The following is a 15,095-nucleotide window of genomic DNA, read 5'->3' as shown; positions in this document are numbered from 1 at the left end:
CTATAAAAACACTAAGAAAATGTTATTTTTAAGACATTTATAAAATAACTTCAAGAGATATTTTAGGACATTCATAAAATGACTTAAATTAAAGATATGATCTACGAAGTCATTTTTAAAATGACTTAAAATATTATTTAGAGTCAAAGTTTAAACGACTATAAAACATTTAAGTATTTGAAGTCATTTTTAAATTGACTTAAAATATTATATAAACACATTTTTAAGTCATTGTTCTCACGATTTTAAAAGTTTGTTGCAGTTGTTTTTTATACGACTTGCAAAGCTATTTGAGAATTTTGACTATTGAAGACGTGCAATTTAAAGAACGACTTAAATTTTATGTCTTCTAATGTAGTTTATGTAGTAGTGTGTCCGGGGACCCCTGAAGTTTGATAGTGCTATGAAAGATAATGATGATCAAAGCAAAAAGATTGTGTATGCTCTAATCCTTCCACAATTTTGATTCCTAGCCCAATACGCCAAACGATCTATGCTAAAATCCAAGAGTTTAATCCATTTCAAAGTTTGCAAGACTCTTTCCGTGATTGATGTCTCATTAAATTTCGATAACATATTGAAATTTTTGATGTGTGAATAAATAAGTCTTCCGTGTGTAACCGTCTACATGTGGTAATATTTATGTTACATTGATTTTATTTTGTTATTGTGTATATTGTTTTAAATAGCCACAATGCTTAATTTAAATTTTTATTTCTAAGCTAACTAAAAACCGAAGTGGAGCAATCCAAATGGACGTACTAATTCCATTTTGTGCTCCAAACACGAGTTCTTTCATTTCCCTCAGTGCAACCGACACACAAAGCAACGACATCAATGGTACATTACATAACGGTACTAGAACCGTTGAGCAATGATGTAATAATTTTTTTTTAAAAAAACTCGCCGTCGCGAGACAAAAGTCTCACTGCGCCATGGGTTCAATCACCATAGGTGCCTGTAGATGGAATACGGGCTCGTTGAGTGGTAGTTCCTCATCTTCCTCCTCTTCTTTCTCTTTAATTTTGTACTGCTTGATCGTCGCATCATCGATAGGCTTCGGAATCTTCTTGATTGTGTCCATTTTTTTAGCCTCCTACACCAGCTCCTAGGCATAGGCTGTAGATGATTGATGGATACGGCAAACCGTATCGTTTATTAGTATAGTTGATTCTCTTCATCCAATTGTAGATGGATCCACCGACATTGATAGATTCACCATGAACGACCAGTACACGACATGGACAATATCCTCGTCGAGACGGGTGAAGTGACTGATCGTAAAGAGACGAGAGCAAATAAAATAAATCCAAGTGTTTACGAACATGTCCAATTGATCACAATGGAGACTCTCTTTCATTTTTCCATTCTTAAGTCCTCTCCTGAGATCGTCAACAACCTCACCATTTCATTGTGGTCAGGGCGTCTTACCACGTCTGGTAACTCTCATTTTCGTAATCCACGTCCGGGGTCGATAGCAAATTGTTGATGGCTCCGACACTATAGTCGACCTGTGTTCTCCAGACCGTCACCATATCTTCATCGATGTCCGGTAAGTTTACGTAGAACTCGTACATGAGCGTGATGTTCGCTTTGTTCTCGGGTGTGGCACAAAATTTCCTCCAAGAATGACCTTCAATGGTGTTGTGGATTTGCGCTCCTATTGTCGTGTTTCTGCTCACCTTCAATCCTCGCTCAAGGATCGGAAAACGTATCGCGTGAATGTCATAGCGTTCCTTAGCAGCCTTACTCGTAAAGATCGGACTATTATAATCCACTTTGGGTACGGGTGACGGTTGACGAGCCCGCTTGGATTTTTTAGAAGGTTTTCTAGAAGAACTGGGCGTCGCTGTGGCACCTACAGGGATTTTTTTATTGACCCATTTTTCACCTATAATTCATTAACAAATTCACATCGAATTATCCTTCTAATTTAACTCAATCCAAACAAAAATATTATACTTTTTAACCTATTCAAAACAAAATTCTAACACATATTCTAACAAAACAAAACTAATACAAAATTCTAATACATATTCTAACAAAAAAACTAACTCTAACAGGTATTCTAATAAAAACTCTATCTAAACCTCAAATTAACCACAAATCCATCTTAATGTCAACCTACAACTCAATTTCAACCTCAATTCAAAACAATGTTTAATCCTAACACAAATCTACGCAAAAGCACATATCAAAACCCTAAATTAGTGTATTAATCAAGCTAATGACAAACAAAACCCTAAATTCGTTTATCAATAAATATGGTGAATAAAAAATAATACAAAAAGCTCATACAAATTCAGAAAACACTATAAAATTCAAGCTAACAACCATAGAAAACCATAACTTGAAGTTTTGTGGGAGAGAGAGGCTGGTGGGACTAAGAGACAAAGAAAGAGGCCGAGAAAGGATGGCGGCAAGTGGTAGCCAGATGTGGTCGCGGCGGCGAGGACGTAGCGAAAAAGATCGACGGCGAGGACACGGCGAAGAATTTGGCTGCGAGATCTACACAGACTTAGTCGAAATAGAGAGAGAGAGAGAGAGAGAGAGAGAGAGAGGTTTGGGTCCGAGTAAAAATTAACAAAAAAATGAAATTTGTCTTTCTTTACTCGATCCCTAATTTTTATTGGGTTCTCCCTGTGGCAAGACTTTTCCATAAACTTTCACAACGGGACTAAAACTATTGTAGTAGGTTCTCGCCGCGGCTAGGTATACTTCTAACGCTGCGAGATTAATAATTTTTTTCTGGTAATAATGTCGTTGCGGCGAGATTGTACAACGGTACACTGTACCATTGTACAAGGTCATGAATTTTTCTGGCCGCGGTGAGATTGTACAACGATACACCACTGTACCATTGTACAAGGTCATGACTTTATCTCGCCACAATAAGTACTCTTGGCCGCAGTGAGATTGTACGACGGTACACTGTATCGTTGTACAAGGTCATGACTTTATCTCTCCACGGCGAGAACTACTCCTAGCCACGGCGAGATTGTATATTGTACCGTTGTACAGTATCAAGACTGTTCATTTTTTTACAACGAGACATAATAACTTTTTTAAAAGCACTCATATTTCACAATAGTTCAAAAATACCGTTGTAAAACGTCTACTTTTCACAACACTTAAATCAAGTATTGTGAAAAGAGTTGTGTAATCCACAGTTTGTAGTAGTCTTGAGCATTCAGCGGCTAAAGGAAATGGAACACTTACCGCATCGTAAGGACATTCAAAACAACTTGGAAATACGGAGTGCGGATATTATACTTTGCTATGCATGTGCAATATCGTCGATGAAGGAATTCAAAAGCTTCACTAATAATAAAAAAAAAATTATACACAATTTGATATTGATAGCATTAGAGAAGAATAGACGAATTATGGTACTTTATCCGTTGATTTTGGAGACTATTAGAAGTCATTTGGTGGTTTTTGAATATTTAATATTGATGGACGTGATTGTTTGATCCTATTTTTGTCGTGGACATAAAACTTAGTCTTATTTTTTATGATGAACATAGTATAGTTCTCATAGTTGAATGAAGGTAAAAATTTAGGACAGTACATTATTTGGTCCTATTTTTGTTGAAGGATATGTAGTTTTAGTCCTTATTTTTGTGTATGTTGGATTTGGATATGAATATTGGATATGGATATGAATATGAATCTTGGATGATGGAATGGATTTGGATTAATGCCTATTTGCAGGTATGTGGAAAACGAAAAAATGCGTGCGTTGTGGTGGTAAAATCGGGGAAGAACAGTTTTTTAGGAAAATCAAACCCATGAAATAGAATCCCGTCGTGACGCTAAAATATCGGACGCGATGAGATTTTTTTTATAATTTAATAATTAATAACCACGACGGTCTTTTTTCGACATATAGACACCATGTTTTTGTCGTGGAACATACACTGACGTCATCCACAAATATCACGACGGTCAAAAAACCTATCGCGACAAATTTGCAAACCAAAACGCCACGACGGACAAAAAATTATGTCACGACTTGGGTTAACCATTCAACGATGGAGCAATTTCGTCGTGTAATCTCCGTGACATTTCTCTAATACCATCGTGACAGAAAAAAAAATCATGTCACAACGATATTGACAATTTTAAACGACAATTATTCTTCATATTATATGAAAAAGAGTCACAACGCGATAATTTATCATCGCGACGACACACTTAGACAACATATAATAATCGTCGTATTTCTATTTCGTCATGACGTATGAACATTATGGTCACGACAATATGGCTCTATGTTACAATATATACTTATTTCGTCGCTATAGGAACTACTTTTCAGCACCTTATCAACGAAAACATATTGTCGTTGAAGCTAAAATTGCTAACTTATTATGCCATTCTTAGATTCTCAATTTTACCCGTAAACGACGAAAATTTTCCGTCGTTTTAAAAAGAAAAAATGACGGAATTGATTACGTCGTGATAAAATACCACGACATTGAAATCAACGATGGATGGCAACCATCGTAGAAGGTTTAAACGAGGGAAAATTTATGTCATTTATTCCTTTGTAATAGTGACGTTCAAAACATTCAAACTCTTAATTCGCGTATCACAGTTAGAATATCCCTATAACCGTGTAGAATATAAATAATTACGCTATCTAACTAATTAATTATACAATTATATGATCTAGATTTGTATAAATGAGTAGTAAACACTAGAGAGGAATTCTAGAAATCGATTTATAAGATATGAAGGGAATATCATAACACTTACAAGTTTGGGTTCAGCTACAGAAACTTTCAATCGAGTTTTTCAAGGCTTTGGTCTCCACTCTTGAGTCTTCAAGAACGACGGCTAGACTCTCATCGTTTGGATCTCCAATGGATGACACCGTAATCTTCCAAGCCGTAATCTCCGAATGAACAAGAATAAAGTGTGGGCTCTCTCGTTATCTCACAACGACTACCGATTTAGGAATTCGTGTCGTGTCATATTTTTTGGATTGGAATCACCAATTCCAAGAGGCAAAGAGAGAAAAACCGGCCACCACAGAGAGAGAGTGATCGAATTTTTCCTCTTGTTTTTCGTGTATAACATGTGTGTCTTTTTGTGTTCTCCATGACTCTATTTATAGTGGTAGGCTAGAGATATTTTAGGAAGCCATTAGGGTTTCCTTATTCTCCTATATTCTTTCCTATTTTGTAATTAAGTATGAACCATTAGATCTTGATTACAAATCCTACTTTTTCTCTCATCCATCAGATCAGAATTTAAGATATTATATTTCCTTATTTTTCTCATATATTTAAGGAATCTAGATATTTGAGAATAATAAGAACAATATCTTATTTTCTTATTTAATTGAGAGAATATCTGAACCATTATTATTCTCCTAAATATTAAGAAATTATCCATGAAAGAGAATAAATTACAATATCTTATTTCCTTATTTAATTGAGATATAATATCTCAACCATTATTCTCTCCTAGATATTAGGAATTTATTTATTTATTTATTTAGTTAACTAATTTCTTTATTTAGTTACCTGATTTCTTTTTCATAAACCTAACAACTAATAAAATAGAGAATATTGGGTATTTAAACCCTATAGTAGGCGACTAACATAGGTATACTGGGCCTAGGAATTTTCAAATTTTATAGTGTCCATCAGACCCAACTTAAAATTCAATTAATTAAATATTTGTTCTAACAATAAATAATTAATTTCACAATAAATATTTAATTCGGCAAATAGACAAATTTCCGAATGAATGCTGCAAAGAAATTTACTGTTGGAATTGATCTAGGATTAAGAAAAGATTTAATGCTTCGAGCAAGCGGCGGAATTTAAACAATTTTCTTTACAACAAGTAAAACGATTTTACTAACCTAGACAAAGAGCAAGTACATATAAATTAAAACTATTAAAGAGCATTATTTATTTACTAACATTTGTGAAGCTTGAACGTTGAGAAGCCTTTGGAAGGTTGAAACGTTCGTCTCCACACTCAGCTCGTCTTTCTTCTTTCCTCTGGAACTCGAGCAACCACGAAAGGTTCTATCACAAGAATCACTCGAGAAAGAAAGGAATTAGTGTGTGGCACTTTTAAACACAACGAGATTGTTACAGGGTGGAGTATTGTAAGGAATTAGACAATTCGATTAGAAAAGAAAAAGGAATATTTTGTCTGTTATCGAGATTGTTAAGCTTCTACTACTACGTCCATCGTCCCCGATTCGGCTTCAATAAAGACGGATAAGAACGTTAATATAATAGTATGTTTTATTATTATAATCTCACTTGATGTGATAGTGATTGACAGCATTAAATTCCAAAAAGGGTATTTTGGGAATTAAATAAATATTTATGACGATGTTGTTTATTTGTTGCTAGATCAAGTAAACAAACTTTATATTTATTGTTGGACAAGTAAATACGTGTTATATGGGTTTAAATCTATTGAGCCTTGAAAAAGCAAAAATTTGGGCATCCCTACACTGTAGTGGGCGATTTTTGTAGCTGGCTAACAACCAATATTTTTCTGTTTTTCTGTTCCTAAAAATAGGAGAATAAATAGGGGATATGATTGTCCTATATTCTCTCCTAATATTTAGGCTAAATATAAGGAAAATATTTAGGAGAAAATTTAGGAGAATATATTTTCCTAAATTTTCTCAACAGCAAATATTTTATACTGGTGTATAAAATAAAATCCTAGATATTGATCTGACGGATGAGAGAAAAAATAGGATTCACTTGTTGAGATCCAAGGCCTGAGATTTAATATCTTTTAGAATATTCTGGAATATTCCATAAAGATACCTTTTAAACCGCTATAAATAAAGGGCTAATGAGAAGCAAATTTTAACCTAATTGCCAAGGAATTTCATGGCCTCTCTCCCTTGAGTGTGCCGACCTAATTCATATACTCATTCCCCTCGGAATTGCTTCAATTCCATTCTTAGAAATAAGAGAGAAAGATCGGAAACACTCTGTTTCTAGATCTAGTGAGATATAACGAAGCCCACTCTTTTGTCTTATCTTCCTCGAAGATTACGTTTCGGAAGACTTTGGTGTCATCACATGGAGTCCTTCAATGAGGAGTTTCTGATCTGGTCGTGTGGAGGCTTGTACGTTCAAGACGAAGACGGATTGTGAAAGTTTTCGGTTCGTGAGCCAAAAACTGTAAGTTTTCTTATACTCGTCTTTTATCTGATATGATTGTTTGATGAAGTATGTTTAATTAATTAAGTAATCTAGATCTTGTTTAATAACCGTATTAATAATTAGCTCTTGTTAGTGTAATTATTATTATCCGCATTTAATTGTTTATTTAAGGTACAATAATCACCAACAATTAATAGTATATTTGTAATTATTATATTCATGTAGGGTTATTTCAGTCTTTTATTTACTTGGTTGTATTATATACTTAGACTATTGTATTTTTTTTATACAATTCATTATTAAGACTCTCTCTTTTCTCTGAATCCCTAAATGTTCAAAAGTAAATCAAGAACCATAAGTTACTTAGCTTGACACTTTAGATAGACAATGAAGATGTAAGCTCTAGTAGCAGCAATTTTAGTCGACAAGACGCCAAACTATCAAAAACAAACAACAAAACTACAACTAAGAACAAATAATGATTAAACATAAAAATAAGAGATAACTTTCGTCTCCATACAAAATAAAGAACGGTTTGAGTGTCACGAAAATAATGATTACATTTCTCTTAAGTGCTAAAACGAATAACGATCAAATAATGGTCGTCTATAGGACGAGAGTCTAGGACAGAGACTAGACTGCGAATTACGTTCTCTTTTCTTTGACGAACAAGTGAACGAATATTTATTACATTTTTCTAAAGGCAAGTGACACATAACTGATTTTGATCCTACAAAATGTAATAATTAACTTTGTCATTACCAAGGATTAAAATACTGATACCGATATCGAAATTCTGATTTTACTGATATATCGACTAGCGGCGGATATCTCATAACAATTTGAATACTGACTACCGATCATACCGATGATATATCGATTACCAACATATATATCGACGAAAATCTTATAACAAAATATAATTGAAAATACCCAATATATACATATATATATATATATATATATATATATATATATATATATATATATATCCAGATAATTATCATATGTTACTAATTCTTAATATGCACTCAAATACTATTTATAATTAATTAATCATTAACTTTATATTTTTTTTAAATCATTACAAATAAAAGTGTGATTATTTATTTTAGTAATTGAATAAACTTACGTCTATATTATTTCACTTATATATACATATTTAATAATTATATTTTAAATAGATATTTATAATATAAAATGTATGTATAATATATACATTTTATATTCTTGCTTATATATGTATGTACTTTTATAGATATATGTATATATAATCTATATATATATATATATATATATATATATTGTGGGAGTAAATATCTCTCCCCTCTATCTAGCGAACTAGATCGACCAGGCCCACAGCGAGCTTGGCCCAAAAAGAGATAATCGTCAGATCGGCCCAAAGCCCAGTTCGGCCTAATAAACCCAGAATGGCCCAAGACATTATTTCGAATGAAAATCAGACCCGACCCGGGCCCATAGACGTTTCTAGACGGTCCCACCAAGGAATTTGAAGTTCTAAGTCATCAAAGAAACGGTCAAATCGCCTAGAAGAGTGGAGATGAGCGCAAGAATAAAGGATCGAAGACCAGTTCTGCACGTACACGTGCGTCGATCTGAAGACGAAGGAAAATCAGCGAAGTGGCTATAAAAGCTCATTCCATCCTCGTTCAGAGAGGGGGAATTTTTGAAGAAAGAGAGATTGCGATATTGTTCTCTGAAGCTTATTTTCTGTTCATTTCCATTCGAATTTTTCTTGTTCTGATAGAGCTTTATTTGATTATCAATAAAAAGGAACATCCTTTCGCCCTATTTATTTTGCTATTTATATCATTTATTATTTTCTTTCAGATTCTAGTTCATTCTTCATAAACTGATTCTGAGTCCCTATATTCATATAAATAAATATACTAGATAAATCAAAATAATCCAGTGTAGATTGTTGGGTCGAGAAATCGGTTCAACAATTTGGCGCCGTCTGTGGGAAGCTTATCAGAAACCTAACGCCGAAGAACACAGATCGGATCTGAAAGAATGTCTTCTAACAGCGAGCACGAGATCCCGATCTCTGGAGCTGATCCAGAGACACGGGCTCTTCTGCAAAAACTCGTTGAAACCACCACCGAATTCCAGAGATCAACCCGATCCAAGCTCGATAGCTTGACAGCTGCACAATCTTCGCTTCAAGAGCAGCTCGACGCTGAGCGAGCTATCCTGCTGAGTTCGACCGATCCGCCTACCGTAAACGGACGAAGGTTCGCCCCGCCCGGGAGGCGGTTAAGCTTCTCTGGGATCCACATGTCGCCCGACACGGCCGGCCCTAGCAATACGGCCGGGATGGGTCAGTTTGATGGACAGGTCGAAGCTAGTGTTTGGCGAGCTCGACCGACTCAAGGCGACCTACCACCCCCACCTCCAGGAGGCCCTCCTCCTGGATATGTTCCCCAGGTCATCAACTTCCCCGGCGAGGGAGGAGTTCCTGAGGAACCGAATCATTTCGAGCGGATAACTCGCCCGAACGAAGGAAACCCTCGGAGAGGGGAAATCCGAACTGGGGGAGAACAGTTCGCCGATGGAAACCCTCAGAGAGGAGAAATCCGAACTGGGGGAGAACAGTTCGCCGATGGAAACCCTCAGAGAGGAGAAATCCGAACTGGGGGAGAACAGTTCGCCGAAGGAACCCCGAGGGACGATCACCCCGCGTTCAATGCCTTCCCCAGTTGGTGGAGGAGAAGTTTCGGGCTGTCAATTCCCGAATGCACTATGCCACGAGTTCGGCCCCTGAGATCGACCGGTTAGTGGCAGACACCGGTCGAACTCCTTTTGCTCCATGCATCACCCAGGTCAGGATTGGGGACACCGGGAAAGTCAGGCTGCCCAAGTACTCCGGTACTTCTAACCCAAAAAACCTACGTAACAGCCTTTCGCATCGCGATGGGGCGAGCATGTCTGCGGGACAACGAGCGAGAAGCAGGGTTTTGCCAGTTGTTTGCCGAAAACCTGTCCGGAAGCGCCTTGGACTGGTTCTCACGTCTCGAAGAAGGGTCCATAAGTTCTTTTCAACAGCTGTCGGCCGCGTTCATCAAACACTACTCAATGCTGGTGGAAGATGAGGCGACCATGGCGGATCTATGGAACACTCAGCAAGCCAGAGACGAAACCCTGAAAAGCTTCATGACAAGGTTCAAAACTGTCATGTCAAAAATCCCTTCCGTAGAGGGAGAATCGGCTCTGAACACCCTAAAAAATGGACTGTGGCACGAGTCCAGATTCCGAGAAGAAATGACCGTAAACAGACCACCCACCATCGAAGATGCAATTCACCGCGCTTCAAACTACACCAAAGCTGAGGAAGAAAGGGCCCTCCTATCGAAGAAGCATAACCCAAGGAAAATCCCCTCCATGACACCTGTTCCGGCCATGACTAGGTCACCCGGGATGAGACCTTACCGAAACAATGAATGGAGGAAGCCTCCGAGTATCCCGGAGCACGCCTTTAACGTAAACGATGAAGGAGTTCCCGAAGGAAGCACCCCGAAATGGCCACGTGACAAGAAAAAATACTGCGACTTCCACAAAAACTACGGGCACGACACTCTGGACTGCGTCGTAGCCCGAAAGGTACTTATTGAGAAGTATAAAAATGGAGAGTTAAAGAACGTCGACCTGGGGCCACCACCCCAGAAGAAAGAATTTAACAACAACAGAACCCGAGGAAATCCCTCCCTAAAAAGAGGAAGAGCAAAGGAGGACGACAACGACGTCTCCCAAGCAAAACCCCGGATCGACTACATCATGGGAGGTTCAAAATTTTGCAGGGATAGCATAAATTCGATTAAGGCACACCAGCGTCGACTTAAAGGTGCGCCGAGGTCACCTGGGTGCCAAGAGGAAGAAGATGCCACGATCTCATTTAGCGAAAACGATACCAAAAGGCTGTACGGGCCCCATGACGACGCTTTAATTATCGAACTCGAAGTGGGTAACAGCGTAGTAGCCAGAATCTTGGTCGACGGAGGAAGCTCCGTGGATGTTATATTCAAAACCACTTTGGATAGAATGAACATCGAAGAGGCTGAAATCGAACACAAACCCAACCAGCTATCAGGATTTAATGGAGAAGTGACACCTTCTCTAGGAATCATTGAACTCCCTGTACGGGCTGGAGACGTAAACCGGATGGTCGAATTTACCGTTCTCGATTGCCCGTCCCCATTCAATGCTATCCTAGGGAGACCTTGAATACATGGGATGAGGGTGGTACCATCAACTTACCACCTGTGCGTGCGATTTCCGACCCCCAACGGGATACAAGAAATCAGAGGGAGCCAAGAGGCGTCCCGAATTTGTTATATGAATAATCACAAAAGGATCGTCGAAAAACACCGGCCAGAAGAAAACGATTCGGAAGATCCAACTAGCAAAGAAGCCAACGAGGGCCAATAGCAATTAATGACCATCAGGGACGAAATCACCTTCTCGCCTCCGAAAGAAAGTTCAGAGGAAAAAGATGAGCCTAGTACGGAGTCAGTAACACAGATTCAAATAGACGGAACCGACCCCGAAAGATGTGTAGGCATCGGAGCCAAGTTGAAAGGAAGCGTCCACCGAGAACTAATAGCGTTCCTGAAGAAGAACAAGGGAACATTTGCGTGGACGACAGAGGACATGCCATAGACCTCGAAATCGCCGAACATCAACTCAACGTCGACCCCAGTTACAAACCTGTGAAACAGAAGCAGAGGAAACTCGGCCCAGAAAGAGCTAAAGTGGTCAACGAAGAAGTAGACCGCCTCTTAAAATCCGGTTTAATACGCGAAGTAAAATATCCCGATTGGCTCGCCAATACCGTCGTCGTCAAGAAAAAGAACGGTAATTGGCGCGTATGCGTCGATTATACCGATCTTAATAAAGCTTGTCCTAAAGACAGCTTTCCTATACCACACATAGAGCGCTTGGTGGAAGCCACCGCCGGTCATAAAGTCCTGTCATTCATGGATGAATTTTCAGGATACAACCAAATCCTGATGCATCCCAACAACCAGGAAAAAACCGCTTTCACAACCGACAAAGGTATCTATTGCTATAAGGTGATGCCCTTCGGGCTGAAAAACGCAGGAGCCACGTATCAACGCCTAGTGAATAAAATGTTCGCCGACAAGATAGGAACAACGATGGAAGTTTATATCGACGACATGTTAGTAAAATCACTACGAGAAACGGACCACGTCTCACATTTAGAGGAGTGTTTCAAAGTCCTAAACAATTACCAAATGAAGTTGAACCCGTCCAAATGTACCTTCGGGGTATCTTCTGGAAAATTCCTCGGATACATGGTAACTCAGAGGGGAATTGAAGCCAACCCGGACCAAATACAAGCGCTCCGAAATTTACCTTCCCCCCGAAACAAAAGAGAAATCCAAAGGCTAACCGGGCGAGTGGCAGCCCTTAGCCGATTCATCTCTCGGTCAACCGATAAATGTCTTCCTTTCTATAAACTCCTGAGAGGAAATAAGAAGTTCGAATGGACAGAAAAATGCGAAGAAGCGTTCGAACAACTAAAACAATACCTAGCCAAACCCCCAATCCTAGCCAAACCAGAAGTAGGGGAACCACTCTACTTGTATGTCGCCGTGTCGCACACCGCAGTCAGCGGAGTACTCGTCAGAGAAGAACGAGGAGACCAAAAACCTGTGTTTTATATAAGTAGATCACTCGTTGATGCAGAAACAAGGTATCCGGCAATGGAAAAATTAGCCATGGCCGTCGTCACCGCGGCCCGAAAGCTACGACCATATTTCCAATCTCACTCGATAGTCGTAATGACCACTCAACCTTTGCGATCATTCCTACACAGCCCCAATCAATCGGGAAGATTAACCAAATGGGCCGTCGAGCTAAGCGAATACGACATCGAATATCGCATTAGAACATGCGCGAAATCACAAGTTCTAGCCGACTTCCTCATCGAGCTCCCCGCAAACGAAAGCGAAACCACAGCAAACAGCGGATGCTGGACCCTTAAAGTCGACGGTTCATCCATAAAACAAGGGGCCGGGATTGGGATACATTTGGCGTCACCACATGGAGAAGTGATCGAACAATCCTTCCGCCTGGATTTCACCGCCTCAAACAACGAAGCCGAGTACGAGGCATTGATCGCGGGATTACGCCTGGCAAAAGCTGTGGGAGCAAAATCCATATCCGCTTTTTGCGACTCACAACTCGTCGCAAATCAAATCAGCGGAGAATTCGAAACAAGAGACGAGCGCATGGAGGCGTACACACAGCTAGTAAAAGAGATGACAAAACAATTCGAAAAATTCGAGTTAACCTGAAATCCTAGAGGAGAAAATACCACAGCTGACGCCCTCGCCGCCTTAGCTTCAACATCGGATCCCACAATAAGCCGAATCATAACGGTCGAAGGAATAATACAATCTTCCATTACTACCAAAAGCGCGAGCATAATGGCAATAATAGAAGAGGGGGACTGGAGAAGGGATATAATCAGATATATCTCCGAAGGCCTCACCCCGACAGATAAACAATTGCGCCGAAAACTAATCAGCCAAAGCGCAAGATTCTCCATAATAGACGGAGTGCTTTTCAAAAGAAGTTTCTCCGGAGTCTACCTGCGGTGTATAGGAAAAGAAGAGTCCAAACGCATCCTTTCCGTAATACACGAAGGAGAATACGGAAACCACGCGGCCGGAGGAGCCCTAGCCGTTTAAATAAAAAATCAAGGGTACTTTTGGCCAACCATGGTCGCCGACTGCGAACAACATTCACGAAAATGCGACCCATGCCAAAAGCATGCCCCAAATATCAAACAACCAGCCGAAGAACTATCCTCCATATCCGCTCTGTACCCATTTCTAAAATGGTCAATGGATATCGTCGGCCCCCTAGCCAAAGCACCCGGGGGGCTAAAATTCCTCCTTATCACAACAGACTATTTTTCCAAATGAGTTGAAGCCGAAGCGTTCGCCTCAATAAGGGACGTGGACGTAAAAAATTTCATTTGGAAAAATATAATTTGTCGACATGGAGCGCCACAAGAAATAATCACTGATAACGGCGCACAATTCATATCAAAAGAATTCCGACGATTCTGCGCAGCAGAAGGAATCACTTTGCGATTCTCGACACCCCCATACCCGCAAGGGAACGGACACGCTGAGGCTACCAACAAAACGATCGTTGGTAACCTGAAAAAGAAACTTCTAGCCAAGAAAGGGCGATGGGCTGATGAACTCCCCGGAGTACTTTGGGCCTACCGCTCGAGCCCGCGAAGGCCTACTGGGGAAACCCCATACTCTCTGGTCTACGGTGTCGAAACGATATTGCCCATCGAACACGAAGTCCAAACAATTCGCACCATGTACGCGAACGATCACGAGGAAACTAACAATAAAATGCTATGCGATTCCCTCGATTTGACAGACGAAAGAAGAAATCGAGCCCTAACGCGCATGAATTTATACCAACGATCAATCGCCCGATACTACAATAAAGGAGTCAACTTCCGGGAATTTCATACTGGAGATCTCGTATTGAGAAATGTGTACCAAAACAGGGCCGAAGAAATTGCAGGAAAATTGGGAGCAAACTGGGAAGGACCTTACCAAGTCTCAGAAATCCCACGAACAGGCGTTTACAAGCTTGAAACGCTCGACGGTATCCCAGTACTCAGGTATTGGAACATCATGAACCTAAAGAAATATTACTGTTAAAAAGTAATATCACAACAATCGAACTACGTAACGGCTTGATCCCAAACATGGGTACGTAGGCAGCCTTGAGACAAGGTCCAGCCCCCACCTCACAAAAACGAGAGAAACTTGAAACGAACAAGTTCTATTCAGATCAATTTGCCAAACGTGACGGATTCGACCTACACCCGCAAATGAACACACCTGAGGCTTCGTTCATGCG

At 39.6% G+C, this 15,095-nt stretch overlaps 1 protein-coding gene across 1 annotated transcript; it reads left to right on the top strand.

Annotated features, from left to right (window-relative positions):
• Positions 1-10,091: 10,091 nt before the first annotated feature.
• LOC149402690 (uncharacterized) lies at positions 10,092-11,399 on the top strand. The gene has a single exon (XM_089608490.1). The coding sequence runs from the start codon at positions 10,092-10,094 to the stop codon at positions 11,397-11,399; it is 1,308 nt and encodes a 435-aa protein (XP_089464616.1).
• Positions 11,400-15,095: the final 3,696 nt, after the last annotated feature.

Source organism: Urtica dioica, chromosome 3 (genome assembly GCF_054948205.1).
Source record: "Urtica dioica subsp. dioica isolate 48M chromosome 3, U.dioica_male_clone48M_v1_H2, whole genome shotgun sequence".
NCBI lineage: Eukaryota > Viridiplantae > Streptophyta > Magnoliopsida > Rosales > Urticaceae > Urtica > Urtica dioica.
This window is presented reverse-complemented; position numbering and strand designations above follow the sequence as displayed.